The 19,263-nt window shown below is 57.1% G+C and overlaps 1 protein-coding gene across 1 annotated transcript in view; it reads left to right on the top strand.

Annotated features, from left to right (window-relative positions):
- GRID1 (glutamate ionotropic receptor delta type subunit 1) overlaps positions 1 to 19,263 on the top strand; it is a 589,948-nt gene that overhangs the window by 209,691 nt on the left and 360,994 nt on the right. The window contains exon 4 of the mRNA XM_081105443.1: positions 12,600 to 12,805. Within this exon, the coding sequence (XP_080961569.1) occupies positions 12,600 to 12,805 (206 nt within the window). The remainder of the gene's footprint in view (positions 1 to 12,599; positions 12,806 to 19,263) is intronic.

The raw sequence follows: 19,263 nt of genomic DNA, 5'->3' as shown, positions 1-19,263 counted from the left end.
GGCGGCGCCAGGGAGGAGCCCACTGGTGTCAGGCCCACTGGTGCCCACGGGGTCGCTCAGGCTCACACAGGGCTCCCGGCTGCCTCCAGGGCACAGACTGACTTTGCTGCCCCTCGGCCCTTCTGCCTCCCACTTGACTCGGAGTGGGCTGGCGGGGTGAGGTGGGCGTGGCTGGGGCCACAGGCTACCCTGATGCCTTCCTTCTGTCCTGATGCTTTCTGGCCAGTCTCAGGAATGAGCCCGGGACCATTTTCCTCAGGCCCCCGAGGGCTCCTGCTCCCAGAGCTGACTGGCCACATCCCCCAGGGGTGCTGCTGGTCCCAGGGGCCTTGGATCCTGAGGTCTGTGTGGCTTGGAGGACTCCGCCCTGTTGTCTGTCCGGAAAAGGCCAGTTTGTCCTGTAGGTCCCAGCCCCTGAGCTGAGCTCTCGGAGGGCCCTGGAGCCCTTTCTTCCCAGGGCAGGGTGGGGCAGCCACACCTTCCCGTGCCCCTTGCTCCTGGCACGCCTCGAGTGCCGCCTGCAGGTCTGTCTGCATTGGGCTCCTCTTTCTAACCCTCCACATGGTGTGGCCCGGCGTGGGCATTGCACATGTGCTTGGAGAAAGCTAAGTGAAGGAGGCGTTCGTGGGGCCACGCCACGTCCTGTCCCCGAGCAGGTGAGCAAGGAGCAGGGTCAGCAGATGGCTGGGTGCTCCGGGCAGGCCTCAGGCGTGGAGCCAGCCCAGCAGAGGCTGCTGGTCCCAGGAGGTGGGCTTCTCCTCAGGGGTAGTTTATGGAATTAACGAAGACGCTGCATTTCACTTGTAATGTCGGTTATTCATACTGATTGCAAATTAGCAGCTGGTAAAGGCACGCACACAGTCTCATCTTGTTGCTGTTCTTAAAAGCTAGACGGGGCCTGGACCAGCGTGCTGCACGGCGGGCTCTGTGCACAGGCCCGGGCTCCGCTGCGGTGGGAAGAGGCCTGGCAGCCAGGCCTGAGGCAGCACTGAAGGCGGAGGCTCTGCCAGTAGCTGGGTGTGGGGTTGAGTCCCAGCTCGGCTCTGAGCCCAGGGCTCACCTGTGAAATGGGCATAATGTGCAATTCCCTACGCCTGGGGGCTGACCTGCCTCTCCTCGGGCCTCCCGCGCCTCTGGCTGATTGACAGATGTGGGTAAAGAGCTCTGGCTCAGGCATCAGAATTCGAGCCCCAGGTCTGCCCCTGACTGGCTGGGTGCCTCCGGGCCATACATCAGGGTGTCCTGGGGATGAAATGAGGCCATATATGCAGCAGGTTAGCACAGTGCCTGCACAAAGCAGACTCTGTAAGCAAGTGCTGTTGGGACGATTCCATCAACCTGACCATGTCAGTCCTGCCCTGCCAAGGAGGGAGGTCATTTGTCTGTGACTTTAGCAAAAGGCAAAGCCATCAGCTTGGGAGCCCCTTACAAATTCAAGCACGGCTGTTTGGGGCAGACACGGGAAATCACTTCCAGATTTGCTTCGGAATCCTACTGAAATTAGAAGTCCAGGAAAAGATCCTGAACTTTCCTATATTAAAAACAATTTTAAAAATTTATTTTAGAGAGGGAGGAAGGGGACACACACACACATACACACAGAGAAACATAGATGTGATGGATCGGTTGCCTCTCACAGGAACCCTGACCAGGGATTGAACCGGAAACCTTGGTATGTGCCCTGACCAGGAATTGAACCTGTGACGTTCCGCACTGGACAACGTTCCAGTCAACTGAGCCACATGGGTCAGGGATATCCTGAACTTTCTTTTTTTTAAATTAAATCTTTATTGTTCAGATTATTACAGTTGTTCTTCTTTTTTCCCTCTATAGCTCCCCTCCACCCGGTTCCCACCCTACCCTCTGCCCTTACCCCCTCCCTGCCATTGTCCTCATCCATAGGTGCACGATTTTTGTCCAGTCTCTTCCCGCACCCCCCACACCCTTTTCTCCCCGAGAATTGTTAGTGCCTTTCTATGCCCCTGATTCTATTATATTCACCAGTTTATTCTGTTCATCAAATTTTTTATTCACTTGATTTTTAGATTCACTTGTAGATAGATATGTATTTGTTGTTCCTAATTTTAATCTTTACCTTTTTCTTCTTCCTCTTCTTAAAGAATACCTTTTAGCATTTCATATAATACTAGAGGCCTGGTGCACAAAAATTTGTGCACTTGGGGGAGGGGGGGGTCCCTCAGCCAGGCCTGTGCCCTCTCGCAGTCTGGGACCTCTCAGGGGATGACCACCTGCTGGCTTAGGCCCGCTCCCCGGGAGATTGGGCCTAAGATGGCAGACATCCCTCTGGCAGCCCGGCAGCCCTCGGTGGATGTCCACTTGTCAGCAGGAAGCAGGCCTAAGCTGCAGTCGGACATCCTTAGCGCTGCTGAGGAGGCAGGAGAGGCTCCCACCACCACCGCTGTACTGGCAGCCATCAGCCTGGCTTGTGGCTGAGCAGAGCTCCTCCCATGTGAGAGCACACTGACCACCAGAGGGCAGCTCCTGCATTGAGCGTCTGCCCCTTGGTGGTCAGTGTGTGTCATAGTGACCAGTCATTCCCAGTCTTTCTGCTGTTAGGGTCAGTTTGCATATTACCCTTTTACTATATAGGATAGAGGCCTGGTGCACGGGTGGGGGCCAGCTGATTTGCCCTGAATGGTGTCCTGGATCAGGGTGGAGGTCTCGCTTGGGTGCCTGGCTAGCCTGGATGAGGGAATGATGGCTGTTTGCAGCTGGTCATACCCCCTTCAGTGTGGGGGTCCCCACTGGGGTGCCTGGCCAGTCTGGGTGAGGGGCTGAGGACCATTTTCAGGCTGGCGGGTGACTGAAGCTCCTAATCTCTCCTTTTTTTCTTTTTTGTTCTGGGATTTATTTACCTTCTATGGCTGTCACTGGAGCTGAGAGCTGGTTTTAGCTCTGAGGCTTGGCTCCAGCTCTGAGACCTCAGCTGCTGAAAGCAGGTATCTGGGTTTGTTTGGCTTCTATAATTGAAACACTGTTGCAGCTCCAGCTCTGAGGCCCAGCTGGCTGAAAGCAGGTCTCTGGGGTTTGTTTAGCTTCTACAATTACAACATTGTTTCTTAGAGTGCAGCTCAGAGGCCGGCAGTTGCAGACAGGGAACCTTGGCTTCCTCCATCACTGGAGCAAGCAAGCCTCCTGTTCGCTTCAGCTGCCTGGCTGCTGGCCGCCATCTTGGTTGGCAGTTAATTTGCATATCACCCTGATTAGCCAATAGGAAGCGTGTCAGAGGTACGGTTAATTACCATGTTTGTCTATTATTAGATAGGATTGGTTTGGTGGTGATGAACTCCTTTAGCTTTTTCTTATCTGTGAAGCTCTTTATCTGACCTTCAATTCTGAATGATAGCTTTGCTGGGTAAAGTAATCTTGGTTGTAGGTTCTTGCTATTCATCACTTTGAATATTTCTTGCCACTCCCTTCTGGCCTGCATAGTTTCTATTGAGAAATCAGCTGACAATCATATGGGTACTCCCTTATAGGTAACTAACTGTTCTTCTCTTGCTGCTTTTAAGATTCTCTCTTTGTCTTTTGCTCTTGGCATTTTAATTATGATGTGTCTTGGTGTGGTCCTCTTTGGATTCCTTTTGTTTGGGGTTCTCTGCGCTTCTTGGACTTGTAAGTCTATTTCTTTCAGCAGGTAGGGGAAGTTTTCTGTCATTATTTCTTCAAACAGGTTTTCAATATCTTGCTCTCTCTCTTCTTCTGGCACCTCCATAATTCAGATGTTGGTATGCTTGAAGTTGTCCCAGAGGCTCCTTACACTATCTTCATATTTTTGGATTCTTTTTTCTTTTTGCTTTTCCGGTTGTGTGTTTTTTGCTTCTTATTTCAAATCTTTGACTTGATTCTTGCGATCCTCTATTCTGCTGTTGGATCTCTGTATATTATTCTTTATTTCAGTCAGTATATGCTTAATTTCTAGTTGGTCCTTTCTCATATCCTCGAGGGTCTCACTAGATTTATTGAAGGTCTCACTAAATTTATCGGCTGTTTCTAGAAAATTCTTGAAAAACCTTATAACCATGGTTTTGAACTCTATATACAGTAGTTTGCTTTCCTTCATTTCTGTCATTTGTGACCTGTTTCTTTGCCTCCGCATTTTGGCTGCTTCCCTGTGTTGATAGAGTGGCTTTGTGTGCTAGATGTCCTATAGGGCCCAGTGGCTCAGCCTCCCCAGTTACCTGAGGTGGACACACTTTTGCACCCCTTTGTGGGCTGTGTGAACAGTCTTGTTGTAGTTAAGCCTTAATTGCTGTTGGTATCACTGGGAGGAATTGACCTCCAGGCCAATTGTCTGTGAGAATCAGCTGTGTCTACAGTGGGAGAACTTCTGTGCTGGAGACACCTTTATGGGGCAAGACTTACTTCAGTGGGGCTTTGTTGCTCACTGAGTCTGCCCCCTGAGTGTGTCCCTTATGGATCTGAGGAGCTTCAATCTGAATGGTCCCACTCTGACCACTGGGTACACTGGCTCTTGGATCTCTAAAGCGGTGCTAATCTAGCCTCTGCCTGAGGCTACCCAGCAGGAGCTACAGAGAGATCTGCAGAATCTTCTTCCTTGTTTGGGGTTTGGAGGTGCCCAGATGAGGCCCAGCTGTGAAGCAGTGCAAGCTGCTGTTGGGCCTCGGGCCTTCTTTTGGATGTTCTGGGTCTCTCTGACCCAGCTGCAGTTTGTTAGGTAATTGTCAATCCGGAACTTTCTTAAAGCATGACTGTGATCATTTCTCCTGCCTGCTATGTGGTGTTAATGGAGAGACTCAACCTCGCTGGCTTCAGTTTTCCTATCTGTGAAATGGGATGGTTACTCTTTCCTCACAGGCTGTGGAGAAGCAGAAAAAAATGAGGTGTCTAAGGACCCGGTAGCACAAGGGGAGTTCTGGCTCTGGGTCTGCCTCCCAGGCCCAGAACCCGAGGCATGAGCGGCCTGTCTGGGCTGGAGGCCAGTCCCCTGAAGGCCAGTCCAGCAGGTCTTGCTCCCTGTTGGCCCAGGAAAGAAGACTGTGGAGAACGGCCGTTCTGAATTCGCATCCTGAAAAGATGGCACAATAGTGGCAGGACTTTGCAAACCAGCCCTATAATCTTGGCAGAAGAACTGCCAAAATCAATATCAAAAACCTCAGAAGTGAAAGGTGACAGCAGCATCCAACTTTATTTGTGAAAATTCTGAGTCTTTGGCATATTGCAGATTCTTTAAGGAAACAATCTCACACATCGACAGCAGGGAATTGCACATCCAAGGGACTGTAATGCAGTGGGAATAAGGGACCTGCCAGATTAACAAATAGGAGGGAGCTGGGGCTTTGCAACATGAGACAGTAGCAGGTAGGCACGCAGAATTTATCCAAATACTGGAGCCCAACTTGGAACAGAAGCTGGTGAAGAATTATTTTATGAGCCTATTTTCATCATAACATGTGTAAAATGCAAATTTTGATCATTATGTAAATTAGTTACTTGGTGTAATTTACTTAATTCAAAGCACTTAATGCAGCGTGGTATGTTTTTTCCAGAGTGCCAGAATAGACGTTTAAATTGTTTTTAATCTAGATCTTACAGCCTGATTATTTAAAGTGTTTGTTTTTTAAGTGGAAAGGAACTGAACTTGGGGAGAAATGAGCAGTGTGATCAGCAGACGCCCTCCGTCGCCAGGGCCTTGGGCTCCCCCGTGGACCCTATGTTTGAAATGTCACATGTGTGCGCACCCTGAGTACAGATGCGATCGCGGACGGCCCATTCTCCTCTCCGGAGCCTGCCCTTGGCTGGCATGCTGGCCAGACCTGGAACCCGTTGGAACTTGTGTGGGCCCCTGTCATGGGCAGAAATTTGTTTTTGTTCTCAGAGGGTTTTCACGGCAGACCTTCCCCTTCAACCACTTTACAATTTTGGGATTTTCATTATCTCAGAGGGAGAGCGGCATCTGATTGTCAGGATGGCACGTCCTTTCTTGACGAGCCTCTAGAACAAGCGAGCTGCCTGTTCCTGTGGGACCCTTTGGGGATGTTCCCAGAGCTGTTGAGAGGGCTGGTGGGGACTGACAGCCACTGAACATTGCCAAACCTCTGAGAGGAAATTCAAAGCATGTATTTGAGGGGTAGATAGGAAGTTTCAAAAAAGTCCATAGGAGCAAGTTGTGTCTCAGATTTTAGAAAATTTGCCAACAATCCCCAAACATCTGTAACTGAGCTCTGTCTGGGAGGGAGGCGGCCGCCCGCACGCACACATGCACGCCTTACAGATCGGCACCTTCTTCGCCAGCCTCTCATTGGTGGACCTTTCTCGGAAATTTGAAGTAGCGGAGGAAGCAGCTGGAAATGGTTTCAGTTTTCAGAAAGAAGGTGTTTAAAATGCCCAGTGACTATCTGATATTTCCCAGGAGTCACAGAGAAGCCACAGGTGTGATCGTACTGAAAAGCTTGTGCCCAGTTTCAGCTCCGCGCGGTGGGGCTCGGGCTCCGTCAGATCCGGGGCCACCGCGTGGGCGCACAAGTCGCTCTCGCATCGGGCTGGTTCTTACTTTGCCTCATTTGATTCCACAGACTTCTCCTGTCTCTGACTCTGCTGTGCTCTGAGCCTGGGTGGACGGGGAGGTCGAGGAACCTGCTGCCAGGCCCCGCGGGGGGGAATTGCAGGGAGGTGTGAGCTCTGGCTCCGGTCTGAGCTGCTCTTGAGGAGAGGCATGGGTTCATCTGGGTCTTGAGGGAGGGGAGGGTCCTGAAAAGTCCAAGTTGGAAGCATCCGGGGGGAGAGTGTGTGCGCGCGCATGTGTGTGTGTGTGTGTGTGTATGGTAGTATGTGCGTGTGAATGGACATATGGTAGTATCTGTGTATGTACATGTACATATGGTAGTGTGTGTGTACATTTGGTAGTGTGTTTGTGTATGTACATATGGTAGTATTTGTATGGTAGTGTGTGTGTGTACATATAGTAGTGTGTGTTTGTACATATGGTAGTGTGTGTACATTTGGTAGTGCGTTTGTACATATGGTAGTGTTTGTATGCTAGTGTGTGTGTACATGTAGTAGTGTGTGTGTACATATAGTAGTGTGTGTTTGTGTGTGTACATATAGTAGTGTGTGTATGGTAGTGTGTGTATGTACATTTGGTAGTATGTGTGTATGTACAATTGGTAATGTGTGTGTATATATGGCAGTGTGTATGTGCATGTACATATGGTAGGGTCTGTGGTGTGTGGTGTGTGTTTGTGTGCACGTGCGTGTGCATGGGGGCTGTCAGGGAAGGGTGCAGAGTTTCTCTTCTGCGGTTCTGGAGCATGGCTTCTGGGGGTGGGGGTGGCAGTAGGTGGTGGCAGAAAAAGCTGTTGGGATCAGATCCTCTCCCATTTCAGGCTGAGATGTAGGGCTATTTGTGTACAATAAGGAAGTCTCTAGAAGGCTTTTTGTTTGCAATTGGTGCTTTTGAGGATATTAATTTCTTGGCAACTTTGAAATGAATGTGTGTTTTTCATGGGAGGTTTCAGAGGGGGCTCTGCAGGAGCAGATATGAACCTGGGAACCATTGGGGGGGTGCATGGGAGGCCTGCAGGAGGCCGCTGGAGAGAGCGGGGAGGAGCAGCAATGCCCGGATCTCCACCTGGGGAGGCATCATGGAGAGGCAGGTGCTCAGGGAAGTCTAGGAGGAGAAGGTGAGAGCCGCGGCCAGCCTAGGCGTCCGCTGCTCTCTCTGAGCTCAGAGGGAGGCCTGGGCCGGGCTGGGAGTGTGGCCAGCCGTGCAGGGGGAGGGTGCAAGGACAGGGCACAGGCTGGGTGCTCTGGAGGCCCATGAAAGACAGAGAGAGGGGCCTTCCCCCCACCCCCAGGGTACACAGGCCCAGCATTGGGGAGCTGGCCTGGGGAGAGAGCTGGGACAGGGCAGAGGAAGCCCAGGGCTCGGTGCTTGGGGCCTGTGTCCTCTCCTCCACTGCGGTGGGTGCTCCCCGGGGCCACCTCTCCAGGCTTCCTCCCTTCCTCCCACGGCAGCTCCAGTTGGTGTGGCCCCCTCCTGCCCGATCCCCTCACAGTAGAGCCCCCTCCCCCGCATTTTCCTCAGCCCCACATCCCTTTCCCTCAGAGCTCTGGGCGCCCTTGGAAATGACCTACTGAGCACGTGTTCCCTTGTTCCGTCTCTTCCCCAGCCCCTGAGAGGTGAGCTCGTGAGGCAGGGACACTGCAGGTCGGTCACGCTGTGGCCTGGCCCCGAGGAGAGCCGCATGCGAGAACTCCCAGGGCGACAGCGACGCGAAGGAGCAAATGCGCCTCCCAGCACGGCCCGTCGGGTTGGGTATCGCAAAGACCCTGCTGACAGGGTCCCTGGAGAGCCCAGGGGGTGGGCCAGGGAAACAGGCCTGCCTCAGGCTTGTCCCATCAGATTCCTCCGGGAAAGGACTTGCCCGTGTTCCTGGAGCTGCCGCCTCTCCGGGGCAGGATGCCTCGCCTGTTCTGGGTGGCCGATGCCCTTTCACGGTCCTGCCCTCTCTGAGATGGGCGGCCGTGAGGCTGGCGTGGTCCCAGCAGCTTCCTCCCAGGGCACGTGGGCCCGGCGGGGCTGCACCGCCGACTGGGCAGCCAGTCTGCACAGAAGGGGGCTCGGGCCAACGTCCAGAACTCGTGGGGCCACGGGAGCTGTTGAGGTGCCTGCCCTGCTGCCCACGAAGCAGCCTCAGCTGGTCCCTAACGGACCTTCCGGAGACACCTGGCTTCCTCGGGGGATGGGGTGGGGCACTGCGCACAGAGTCTCTTGCAAGGAGAAAGGGGTTTTGGTGGAGACAGTTTCTGGGCCCCAGGATGGGGAATGGCAGGGCCTGACTGCTGTTCTGCCCCCAGCCGGCCCCAAGTGCAGCGAGGAAGGGCTGCAGGGGCTGAGTGGACTCAGCACCGGAGGGGGCGTGGCAGGGGCTGGTCCCTGGGGCGGCCTCGCCTGCGTCGCGGTTGGCAGGTGTGAAGACAGGGTCTCCCTCATGGCTCCGTCGGGGCTGCCTGAAAGGAAGGGAGAAGAGCAGCAGCGGCTTTCAGTGTGTGATGCCCCCGTGTGTTCTGTGGCCCCGACACACTTGTCAGCCCCGCACCCCAGCGCCTCCTGCTCCCCGAGGAAGTGAACCTTCCTTTGGGTTGAGGTTGTCCAGGCGGGGGGAGGGGGGAGGAGGGGCCTAGGAACTTGCCCCCCAGCCTGAGAGGACTGGCCGTGGCATGGCGGTCCCTGGAGCCAGGGCACACACAGAGCCGTGGCGGAGCCGCCTGCGCACGGGCACCTTCGCAGCCACTGCCCGTCTCTGCCACTGTCAAGACTGGCCGTGGCCTTGGCAGGCCCTGGGAGGAATGAGGCCTGTGCCGGGGCTGTCACCGCCTGCTCACTGCACTCGGGCCGTCAGAGCTCAGGCCGTGGGCCGGACCGCTGGTGTCCGGGCAAAGAAGCCCCAGGGCCTGGCCTTGGGCTGGCTCCTTAGCCCCGTGGACAGGGCATGGGAAACCCAGTGCATCGGCGCCCGGCCTGCCCGCCAGGTATCGCTCAGGAAGAGACCCCCAGCATCGTGGCTGATGTGCAGAGCTCAGCGGCCCTTCCGCTCTGGACTCCCTTGTGCATCTAAACTGGGCTGGTGGCTGTGGGCCGACCTCCTCCCCGACGTGTGCCCACCCTCGCAGGCAGCCAGCTGCTTGCGTGGCAGTGGCAGGGTCCAGGGCAGGGGCAGGACGCGTAGACATGCATTCGCACCTCTGCTCATGCCAAGTGAGAACTTCCCAGGTGCCAATGCAGCTGATCTCCTATTTGGAAACATCATGGACACCAAGCAGAGCCGTGCACTAGAACTTTCTCTGAGGATCGTACCGGTGCTGTCCCGTATGGCAGCCACCAGCCAGATGTGGCTCTTCAGCACTTGAAATGTGGCTCGTGTGGCTGAGGAGTGTGGGATTTTACTTACTTTCAATGAACCTAAGTTTGCATTGCAACAGCCCATGTGGCTGGCGGCTGCTGTGCTGGCAGCCAGACCGAGGGTGCAGCCCCCACGGCACCGTGCAGAGCTGCTGCGTGTGGCACGGGAGCTGGGGTGGGTGTGCACGTGTGTCGTGCTGAGGTGCTCTCGCTTACAATCAGGCGTGAGCTGTGCTGTGCTCAGGAGCGGGAGGCGCAGGGCAGACACCAGCCCTGAGCTTGTCTAGCCGGGTCCCTCTCCGGGGGCTCCTGCTCCCTGCGCCACTCCTGCAGGTGCCCTGCCAGGCCCTCTGGAGGGACTGCCTGGCCTCTTGGGAGCCCAGGGGGTTGGCAGCCTTCGCCTGTCGGAAGCGCCAGGCACGTGCCGTCTTCCTCGGCCGCTTTCTTCCCTGGGCTTCGGTGCAGAGACCAGCCCTGCCACCTGGCACCTCCTTTCTGTCTGAGTCAGTGGGCAGAGCAACAATGAGGTCGCTGGGTGTTGCCAGGCCAGCAGTGCTGGATGCATGTGCCCAGGGGCCAGCTGCCTATGGACGAAGCTGGTTGAGGTCACGGCACCCTGTAACCAGGTGCCACTGGCTTGACTATCAGTCACGCATTTGTTGCTCTAGGTGGGCTCTTGTTTGGGCGCTGCCGTGCCCTCCCCACGGGTCACAGGAGGTTGGCTCTCTGGGCCTCGCAGGTGCCGGCGCCTAAGCAGAAGCCGGTGGTACCTTCCAGAGTGTGGGCGTCAGAGGAGCAAAACGCGGCATAAGTGGGAGGGCGATTTGCCCAAGTTCACAGAAGGACCCGGGTTCTAAGTGCGGAGTCCATGGCAGGCACTCAGATCTGTTCCCAGGGCTTCCCTGAGTGGGGGTGGGGCCTGCACACTGACCCAGGGCCCAGCACCCGAGTCAGCACTGCAGGGCACTGCCCTCCATGCCTGTGTGTGCCTCTCCAGACTGCCCTCCAGGACTGCGCTCCCACATCCAGCTGGTGAGGGGCAGCCCAGGGCCCAGCGCCCTGCAGTGCCTGGTGAGGAGGGCAGCCCAGGGCCCGCTCCCTACAGTGCCTGGTGAGGAGGGCAGCCCAGGGCCCGCTCCCTACAGTGCCTGGTGAGGAGGGCAGCCCAGGGCCCAGCGCCCTGCAGTGCCTGGTGAGGAGGGCAGCCCAGGGCCCAGCGCCCTACAGTGCCTGGTGAGGAGGGCAGCCCAGGGCCCGCTCCCTACAGTGCCTGGTGAGGAGGGCCCCCCAGGGCCCAGCGCCCTGCAGTGCCTGGTGAGGAGGGCAGCCCAGGGCCCGCTCCCTACAGTGCCTGGTGAGGAGGGCCCCCCAGGGCCCAGCGCCCTGCAGTGCCTGGTGAGGAGGGCAGCCCAGGGCCCAGCGCCCTGCAGTGCCTGGTGAGGAGGGCCCCCCAGGGCCCAGCGCCCTGCAGTGCCTGGTGAGGAGGGCAGCCCAGGGCCCGCTCCCTACAGTGCCTGGTGCTGGTGGAGCTCTGGAAGTTGGTGGAATGAGCATGGAGTGAATGTTTGGGAGAGGAACTGGTTGGGGTAAAAATCAGGTTGAATTTGAACTGTTTGCTTTAAGTTTGACTCTTGGGCTGGCATGTGCCCCTGGCAGCCCCTGGGCAGTTCCTGTGCCAGGCGGGTGCAGCTGGTGAGACAGGGAAGGCCGAGTGTCCTTTAGAGGGAGAGGCGCAGGTGTGGTCTCCCTCTGGGAGCTGGAATGCAGATATTGGCCAGGTGAAGGAAACATCCCAGGCTTTACGTGGCTTATGGGTTGAAACTTTGGGTTGCAAGTGACAGAAATCCAGCTGAACTTGGCTTTAGCTCATGCAGCTGAAAAATCCCAGAGAGATAGCCTTCAGACAACAGCTGGGCCTGAGGCTGAAATGGCACCTTCAGGACCACGCCCCACTGGGCCCTGCCTGCCTCTGTGGGTGCCGTTGGGGGCAGCCCCTTGGGGAAGCCAGCTGGCCCAGGCGGGGCTGCTGCTGAGTGAAGCCTGGGAGCCAGGAGGGCTCTGGCTCTGACCAGAGGAGGCTTCTCCTGCTTCCCTCGCCCTGGGCTCCCGCCCCGCCCTCCTGGAGCCGCAGGGCAAGAGATGCCTTGGGCCGGCTGCTCACCCTGTTGGACTTGGGAGGTCAGCTGGCTGGAGAGAGAGTGGAGGAGTGTCAGGAAGGTCAGGTCCTGGGAACAAGACAGGGTCCGAGCTCAGGGCTGGGGTGTAGGATGTAGGCTGTTCAGTCACAGGCTAGGGCAGGGACCCCGGCCTTCAGTCAGGGCAGCCAGTGGCCTCCATCACCGCTGCGGGCCCAGCAGCCTCAGCACAGGGAGAGGAGGCGGTGGAGGGAGCCAGGCAGGGCCGGGCCCACAGCACATGTCGCCAGGAGGCCAGGACTGCCATTGGGTGGAAGCAGTCGGGAGGAAGAGGGAGCTCGTCGAGAAGGACTCTTTCCGCCACAGGACCGCCTGGCCTCCCGTGGTGCCGGACCCTGGGCTGTGCTGGTGAGGGGCTGGGACTAAATCGTGCCCTCCAGCTTTTCTTCGGTGGGCAGGGGGGTAGACTGGGCCCTCACTTCTGGCGGCCTCTATGGGGGAGGGGGAGCACTGGAGCTAGACCTTCCACCGTCCCTTTCTGCTTACGGATGGCTCTCCCCTCTCCTCCCGCTGCCCAGATATCCGTGGCCTCCAAAGCTTTCTGGACCAGGCCTCGCGGCTGGGCCTTGATGTCTCCTTACAGAAGGTGGACAAGAACATCAGCCACGTGTTCACCAGCCTCTTCACCACCATGAAGACGGAGGAGCTGAATCGCTACCGGGACACGCTGCGCCGCGCCATCCTGCTGCTCAGCCCGCAGGGGGCCCACTCCTTCATCACCGAGGTAGGTGGGGGCTGTGGCCGCAGGAGTGGCTGCTCATGTGGCTCACGTGGGCTGCAGGCGTCGTCTGCTTGTCGTGCGTGGCAGAAGCGCGTGGGAACCCCCGGGTGCTGGGGTCACAGCACACGGCAGGGCGGGGAGACCGGCACAGCGTGGCTCCTGCCTGGTCCCCGACAGGTGGCCCCAGGCCTCCCCAGCTGCTGGGAGGCTGGGCAGCGAGTGGGGAGCCTTGTACAGGTCACTGGCGGCGGTTTCGGAGGCAGCACTCAGGCTGGCTTTATTTCTTTCCTTTTACTTTTCTTCTCGGCGTTGGCAGTGTGAGCTCTGGGGGTAGAGTGAATGTCCGCTCTCTGCAGAGGTGGCGGCTCTGCCTGGGGTGCTGGCGCCTGCAGCAGGTGTTGGTTGGCTGTCACCAAGTGACGCGTAGTATATCTGTGCTTCGTTTTTGGTGACTGGGCTAATTAGTGACTTTTTAAAAACACCTGTGTTAGGGGTTAGGACCTTCTCATGAAGACAGGGCTCACGTATTTAACGAAAAACCATTAATTTTAGGACAGACAACTAGACATACTGTGCGAGCTGGTGACTGGTGCCAGTGCTGGTGGTCTGATGGCAGAGATGACAGCTGGCGTTGTGGGCTTCTCTCTGGCCTGGGTTGGGTTCAGGGGGCAGGGGACATGCTGGGATGCCGTGTGCCCAGGAGCAGGGCTGTGGGGTGGCGGCGGCTGAATGCTCCCTGTGGTTCCCCTCCAGCCCACGGCCTTGGCCTCTGGTGGAAAGTGAAATGAATGAAGGGCAGAAATCTACTAGTTCCACCCAATGCACTTTGCTTATTCTGCTTCCCCCTAATTAATGATTCCTCAGATGCTACCCACGCATCGGGAGCCAGCATACCCTGCTGGAGAAACCTACATTTGGAGGCCGCGGCTGGCCCACAGCCCTGCGCTCTCCCTCATCAGCAGGCGCTGGCCGTCAGCCGCTGTGATGTCTGTGTGGGCACCACGTTTTCACCAGAACCCGTTTCCTGTACGAAGGGTTCAGGCCAGTCCCGGGAGCCCAGGGTTGGCAGCACCGATGGGTCCGGCGTCCTCAGAATGTCCCCAGGGCCTGCTCCCAGGGCAGCCTTTCCCCATTCAGTCCCCCCGGAGTTGGCTCTGGGACCTGTCTGCTAATTCTGCCACCAGCCTCCTCCCTCTCTTCTCGCCCGTCCCTCGCCCCCCGTCCTCGCCCCCTGTCCTCCTGCCCCTGCTCTGCTGCTGAGCTGGGTAGGGAAACCTGCCTCACCTTTGCGTGAGGAGGAGGTGGCAGTTGCGGTAAAGCATGGGGCGGTGGCTTCTCCAGAGGCGTCCGTTCTCTTCTCACTGTGCGCGTCCATTGTGCCCCGTCCGGGGAATGCACCTGCCCCGCCCTGAGGCCCTGGAGGATTCCACACATAACCCAGAGTGGCCCAAAGACGCCATTTCCAGTGGCTCATGGTGCAACTCCTGCAGTGCCAGATGCGCTTGGCGTGGCTTCAGCCACTGCCTTCCCTTCCCTAGACCGCCTGTGCACGCCTGGCTCTGCTGGGGCCGCAGAGCTGGGGCCCTGGAGCGGCCACCTGGCAAGAGGGATGTGCTCCTGGGGCTGCGGCTGGAGGCTGTGTGCAGAGCCACACCCGGCGCCACTGCCTTCAGCTCCGCCTGGTCAGAGTCTTGGTCTCTGGTGCCATGCGCCTGCCACTGGGCATGGGGAGCCATCGTTCCTGGGGTGCCCACCGCAGGCACCCTCTAATCCTCCCACTTTACAAGTGAGGCACCTGAAGCTGAAGACGTTAAAGGACTTGCGTGAGGTCATGCAAGTTGTCACCAGGGTGCGGGACCGATTCAGGTCCAGATCTGACCCGCGCCGGAGGCCTCGCTGCCCTGTGGCCGGGATGGCCACAGAGATACAAGGGATTGCAGGCCGTAGTGGGCCGAGATGGCTATGCTGGCTCCACGGGGGAAAGCAGGGCTCCGGGGCCTGGCAGAGGTTCCCAGGGAGTCCATGCCTCACTGTGAGCAGGAGGGAAGGAACCCCGGCCTTGGAGGGGACTGGCCCCTATGACTGGGAGGCTGGCTAGCCCCGCGAGTCCCTGTGGAGACCTGGGAACGCCGCCCCAGCAAGAACGCTCTGTTCACTGCTGAACGCATTGCTTCTACACTGACAAGGACAGACAGTAGTCACAAGGCTGACCCCCTGCCAGGACATGCCCTGAATGTTATGAAACTCAAGTCGCTGCTATGGGGCAGGCAACGCTCACCACCCACTGCTATTGATGATGTGTCCCAGCTGTGCCCACTCAGGGCTGGCATGGAGGCCTCGGGAAAGACCCTTGGTTCTGTGGCCTGCTCCCCTTCCCACTCGAGAAGCGTGGCTGATGGGAGGGGGAAGGTAGCTTTGCCTGAGTGGTTGGGACGGCTGGCACTTACACTGTCATTCGTGACAAATTCGCACGACAGACGCGGACTTGGCTGCCTGGGACACCAGTCCCTGTGCTGTGTGGGCGCTGCTGTTTCTCCTGGCACCCAGGGCAGAGCCACTCACGGTGGGGGCGTGGCCGGGCCCATTCTCCACGGGCTTCTCTGTGGTCCCATTTTATGGGGGCGGGCAGCCTAGCCTTACTGGGGGCCAAGGTTTGGGCAGCTTGGACTTGGTGGTGAGTGGGAGGGTTGGAGGGTGGTGATGGGAGGTATTGGGGCATGCTGGTGGGCTCCTCTCCCAGGCCCCACCTCAGAGTCCCTTGCCTTCCATCACTAAGTCTTGAGTCCATACTCCCTTCTCCGAGGTCTCATCACAGTCCTGACAATTACACATCAGCGTGCGGTCACTAGAAGGCTCCCCCTGGGGGACTGCGCTTAGGGTGACAGCGTCTGGTCTCCTGACCTCGGGCGCTGGGCCAGGGGGATGGGAGGGTGGGAGGGCGCCCTGCTCTGGGCGTGGCGCTGGAGCTCTGAGGAGGCAGCCAGCGGGCTGCAGGCAGGCGCCTCTAACTGGGGAGGGAACGGAGCCTTTGTCCTGAGCGCCGGCTCCTCTCTGGGCTGCTGGCTGCTGAGGGCGCTCCGGGGGCAGCAGCACCCCGATGCTGGGGCAGCAGCACCCCGATGCTCTGTTCCCAGGCTCCTGTCAGCTGGGCCACCAGCCCCCGCAAGCACAAGGAAGGGCGCGGTGCCCTCTGGCCAGGGATAGGGGTCGGCCAGCGTGTGCGGGATGCTTCCTGGGCAGGGGACACTGTGGCTGGGTCCACAGGAACGGGCCTTCCTTACCCCAGAGCCAAGGAGGGTGAGGGGGAGGTCAGAGAGCCCGTGTTCAGAGAGGGGTGTGTGGTGCGCTGTAGCTCTGGGCGGGTGGGGAGCGGCCAGAGCTGAGGCTGGATGTCAGCAGGAAGGGTCTCCCTCATCCAGGGCAGGGAACCTGCACTTCAAGGACTGCCTTGTTGGGCCCTTTTCAGGGCCTTTGAGGTCAACGGCCTACAGTGCACTCCATAACCACAGCCCAGCGCTGTTGGGGCTATGCATGTCTTTCTGTTCTTTCCCCTCTAGCTCCAGTTGGATGAGGAGATCTCCAGTTCACAGTCAGTTTTAGCTCTGGGCTTCATCTTATCTTCCTGGAGGAGCTTCCATCCACCCATCCACCCACCCTTCCACCATCCACCCATTTATCCATCCCTCCGTCCATCCATCCATCCCATCCACCCACCCACCCATCTGTCCATTTGTTCACACACCCCCTCTCCCCCTAGCCATCCAATCTACAGGAATTGGGTGCCTAAGACAGACTGGGAATCATATCAAGGGCTAGCGGGGGACACTGAGGTTCCCCACACTCCACGGCCATAGTCCTTCTGGGCCTTCCTTGCAGTGGCTCTCACCCCTGAGGCCTCCTCTGGGCATGTGTGGGACTTTAGGACTCTGTCCTTTCAATGGCCGTCATTTCTGTGCCCCCGCCTCCCTCTTTGCTTTTGTATCCTCTTTATTTCCTCCTCTCTTCTCCTCTCCCTTCTCTTTTGTTTCACTGGAAAGAATAGAAAAAGTGAACTATTTAAGGGATAGTTGCAGCAGGTGGCATTTACCTTTGCATTAGACAGGTACCGGTGTTCTCTGCCTGTAGCGCGCGAGAAGGATGGAGAGAACACGCGGGGAGCGGCCTGCTGCTGGGACAGCTCCCATTGCTCTGGGAGTGGGGTCACCTGTGCAGGCTGGGAAGAGTAGGTGAATGTGAAGGACAGAGGTGGAAAGGGCACTCCCTGCAGCCCTGCCCACCCTGCGCAGGCTGGCTTCCCAGGCAGGGCGCGTGCTGGAGGCAGTCGACCCCTTTCTGGAAGCACAGCTGGATGGTGGAAGGGTGGGTGGATGGGTGGATGGAAGCTCAGAATTCGCTGCAGTGAGTGAGCTTTCCCCACAATTTGAGTACAAAATCTGTTCTTTTTAAGACATTTGTAGCGAAGGTAAATTAAGTAATCTCAGTGTTCTGTTGTCCCACATGACTTATGCAAATATTTCTCACTCCACCGGTAAGTCTTTAGTAGATGACTTTATGGCTCAGAATTAGGATAATTCTGTGCTATTTAAGTATCATTTTCTAGAATATTTTAAATTACTAATTAATTACAGGAGATTAATTTTTACATGTGGCCCTACATTTGCATTTAATTATATCCTACTGTTTATGGATTCTAAAGCCTTAGCACTTCAGCAAGTGCTACAAGTCTGAGAACTCATTTTTGGTCCCTTTAGAAATTCTTAGCGATGAGATCCCGAGGAAGAGCTGCTCTCAGCTTGCGCGCCGCAGATCTGGGCTCAGCACTTGGGCCTGGCGGCAGCGGGAGGGGCACAGGGAGCTGCCCTGACAGGCCTGTGCCCGAGATTCCACACGGCCACTGTCTCCTTCCATCTCCACACGCCTCTCGTCCTCCGAACCCCCGCACACCGGGAAGCCGCTATGGACTCCCTCTCTGGGTACCTACCGGCTCTGGTCTTCCCAGCCCTCTGCCCCTTCTCCCTCAAGTCCTGGGCGCCCACAATGTCCTGGACACACCCCATTGTCGCCCCCCCCCCCCCCCCCGCCGTCTAGGGCCTACACAGCACGACATTTGTGCTCGGACCCTTTGCTCGTACCACCCACCCATGTGCAGCTACCTTGCCGAGGGAGATGGGGCGTGTCCATCTTTGTTCATGGCCTTTCTGGGGCTGTGGACAGTGGTCGGCACAGCCTCCCAGGGGCTCTGCCCCCTGCCCCACTTAGACATCCCCTAGAAGCTGGACTGCCCAGGGGCAGACTGAGCACATTCTGAACCCATCAGCCAAGCAGGGACACGTGATTGTTCCAAAAGTATTCAATGTTTAATTTTTATAAATCCTCACCCAAAGATATGTTCTTATAGATTTTAGAGAGATAGGAAGAAGAGAAATAGAGAGGGATGGAGGGAGGGAGGAAGGGAAGGAGGGAGGGAGGGAGGGAAGCAGAGGGGGAGAGAGAGATAGAGAGAAATATCCAGTGGTTGCCTCCCATATGCGTGCAGACCAAGCATCTAACCCACAGCCTTTTGGTGTATGGGATGATGCTCCAAACAACTGAGCCTCCGGGCCAGGGCTAATAATAGATTTTTTGCTCTTTCAAAGGAGTGTCTGAGCCCTCATCAAGGGAGACTGCTGACTATGATGATGTTGGTGATGATGGTGGTGATGATGGTGATGATGAAGGTGATGATGATGGTGGTGATGAGGGTGGTGATGTTGGCGGTGATGAGGGTGATGATGGTGATGATGAAGGTGATGGTGGTGGTGATGAGGGTGATGATGTTGGTGGCGATGAGGGTGATGATGGTGGTGGCGATGATGGTAATGATGAAGGTGATGATGATGGTGGTGGAGGGTGATGGTGGTGGTGAGGGTGATGGTGGTGGTGATAATGGTAATGATGAAGGTGATGATGTTGGTGGCGATGAGGGTGATGATGTTGGTGGTGATGAGGGCGATGATGTTGCTTGCTGTGTGGGGTTAACGGCACCTGGGCCCCAGGCCCTGTGGTTGTGGAGTCTGAATAATAGTTCAGGGCTCACTGGGGACAGGGCACAGCATCCTCCTTTGTCCCATGTGGGACCAGGGTTGTCTGGGAGGCTGGAGTCAAATTTGACTCCTGGAAGAAGGACCAAGAGCTGTGTGTGTGCGCAGAGGCTCTGGTGCTGGGCCTTCATGCCGGTTATCTATTGCTATGAGATAAATTACTCCCAAACTTAGCAGCTTAAAATCATTGTATTATCTCACGTTTTCCATGGGTCAGCAGTGGTTTGGCTTCGAATCTGTCGAGCAGTTCTGGTCACGGTGGCTGGACTGGAAGAGCGAGGGCAGGCCATGCTGGGGCCTCGCCCTTCTGCCATCGCCCCGAAGGTACGAGTTTGAGCTTCCTTACAGCTCAGCAGCCTCGCGGTGGTGAGACCTCCTGTG

Source organism: Myotis nattereri, assembly GCF_964212035.1.
Source record: "Myotis nattereri genome assembly, chromosome: 13".
Taxonomy (NCBI): domain Eukaryota; kingdom Metazoa; phylum Chordata; class Mammalia; order Chiroptera; family Vespertilionidae; genus Myotis; species Myotis nattereri.
Note: the sequence above shows the minus strand (reverse complement) of the source record. Positions and strands in the feature narration are given on the sequence as shown.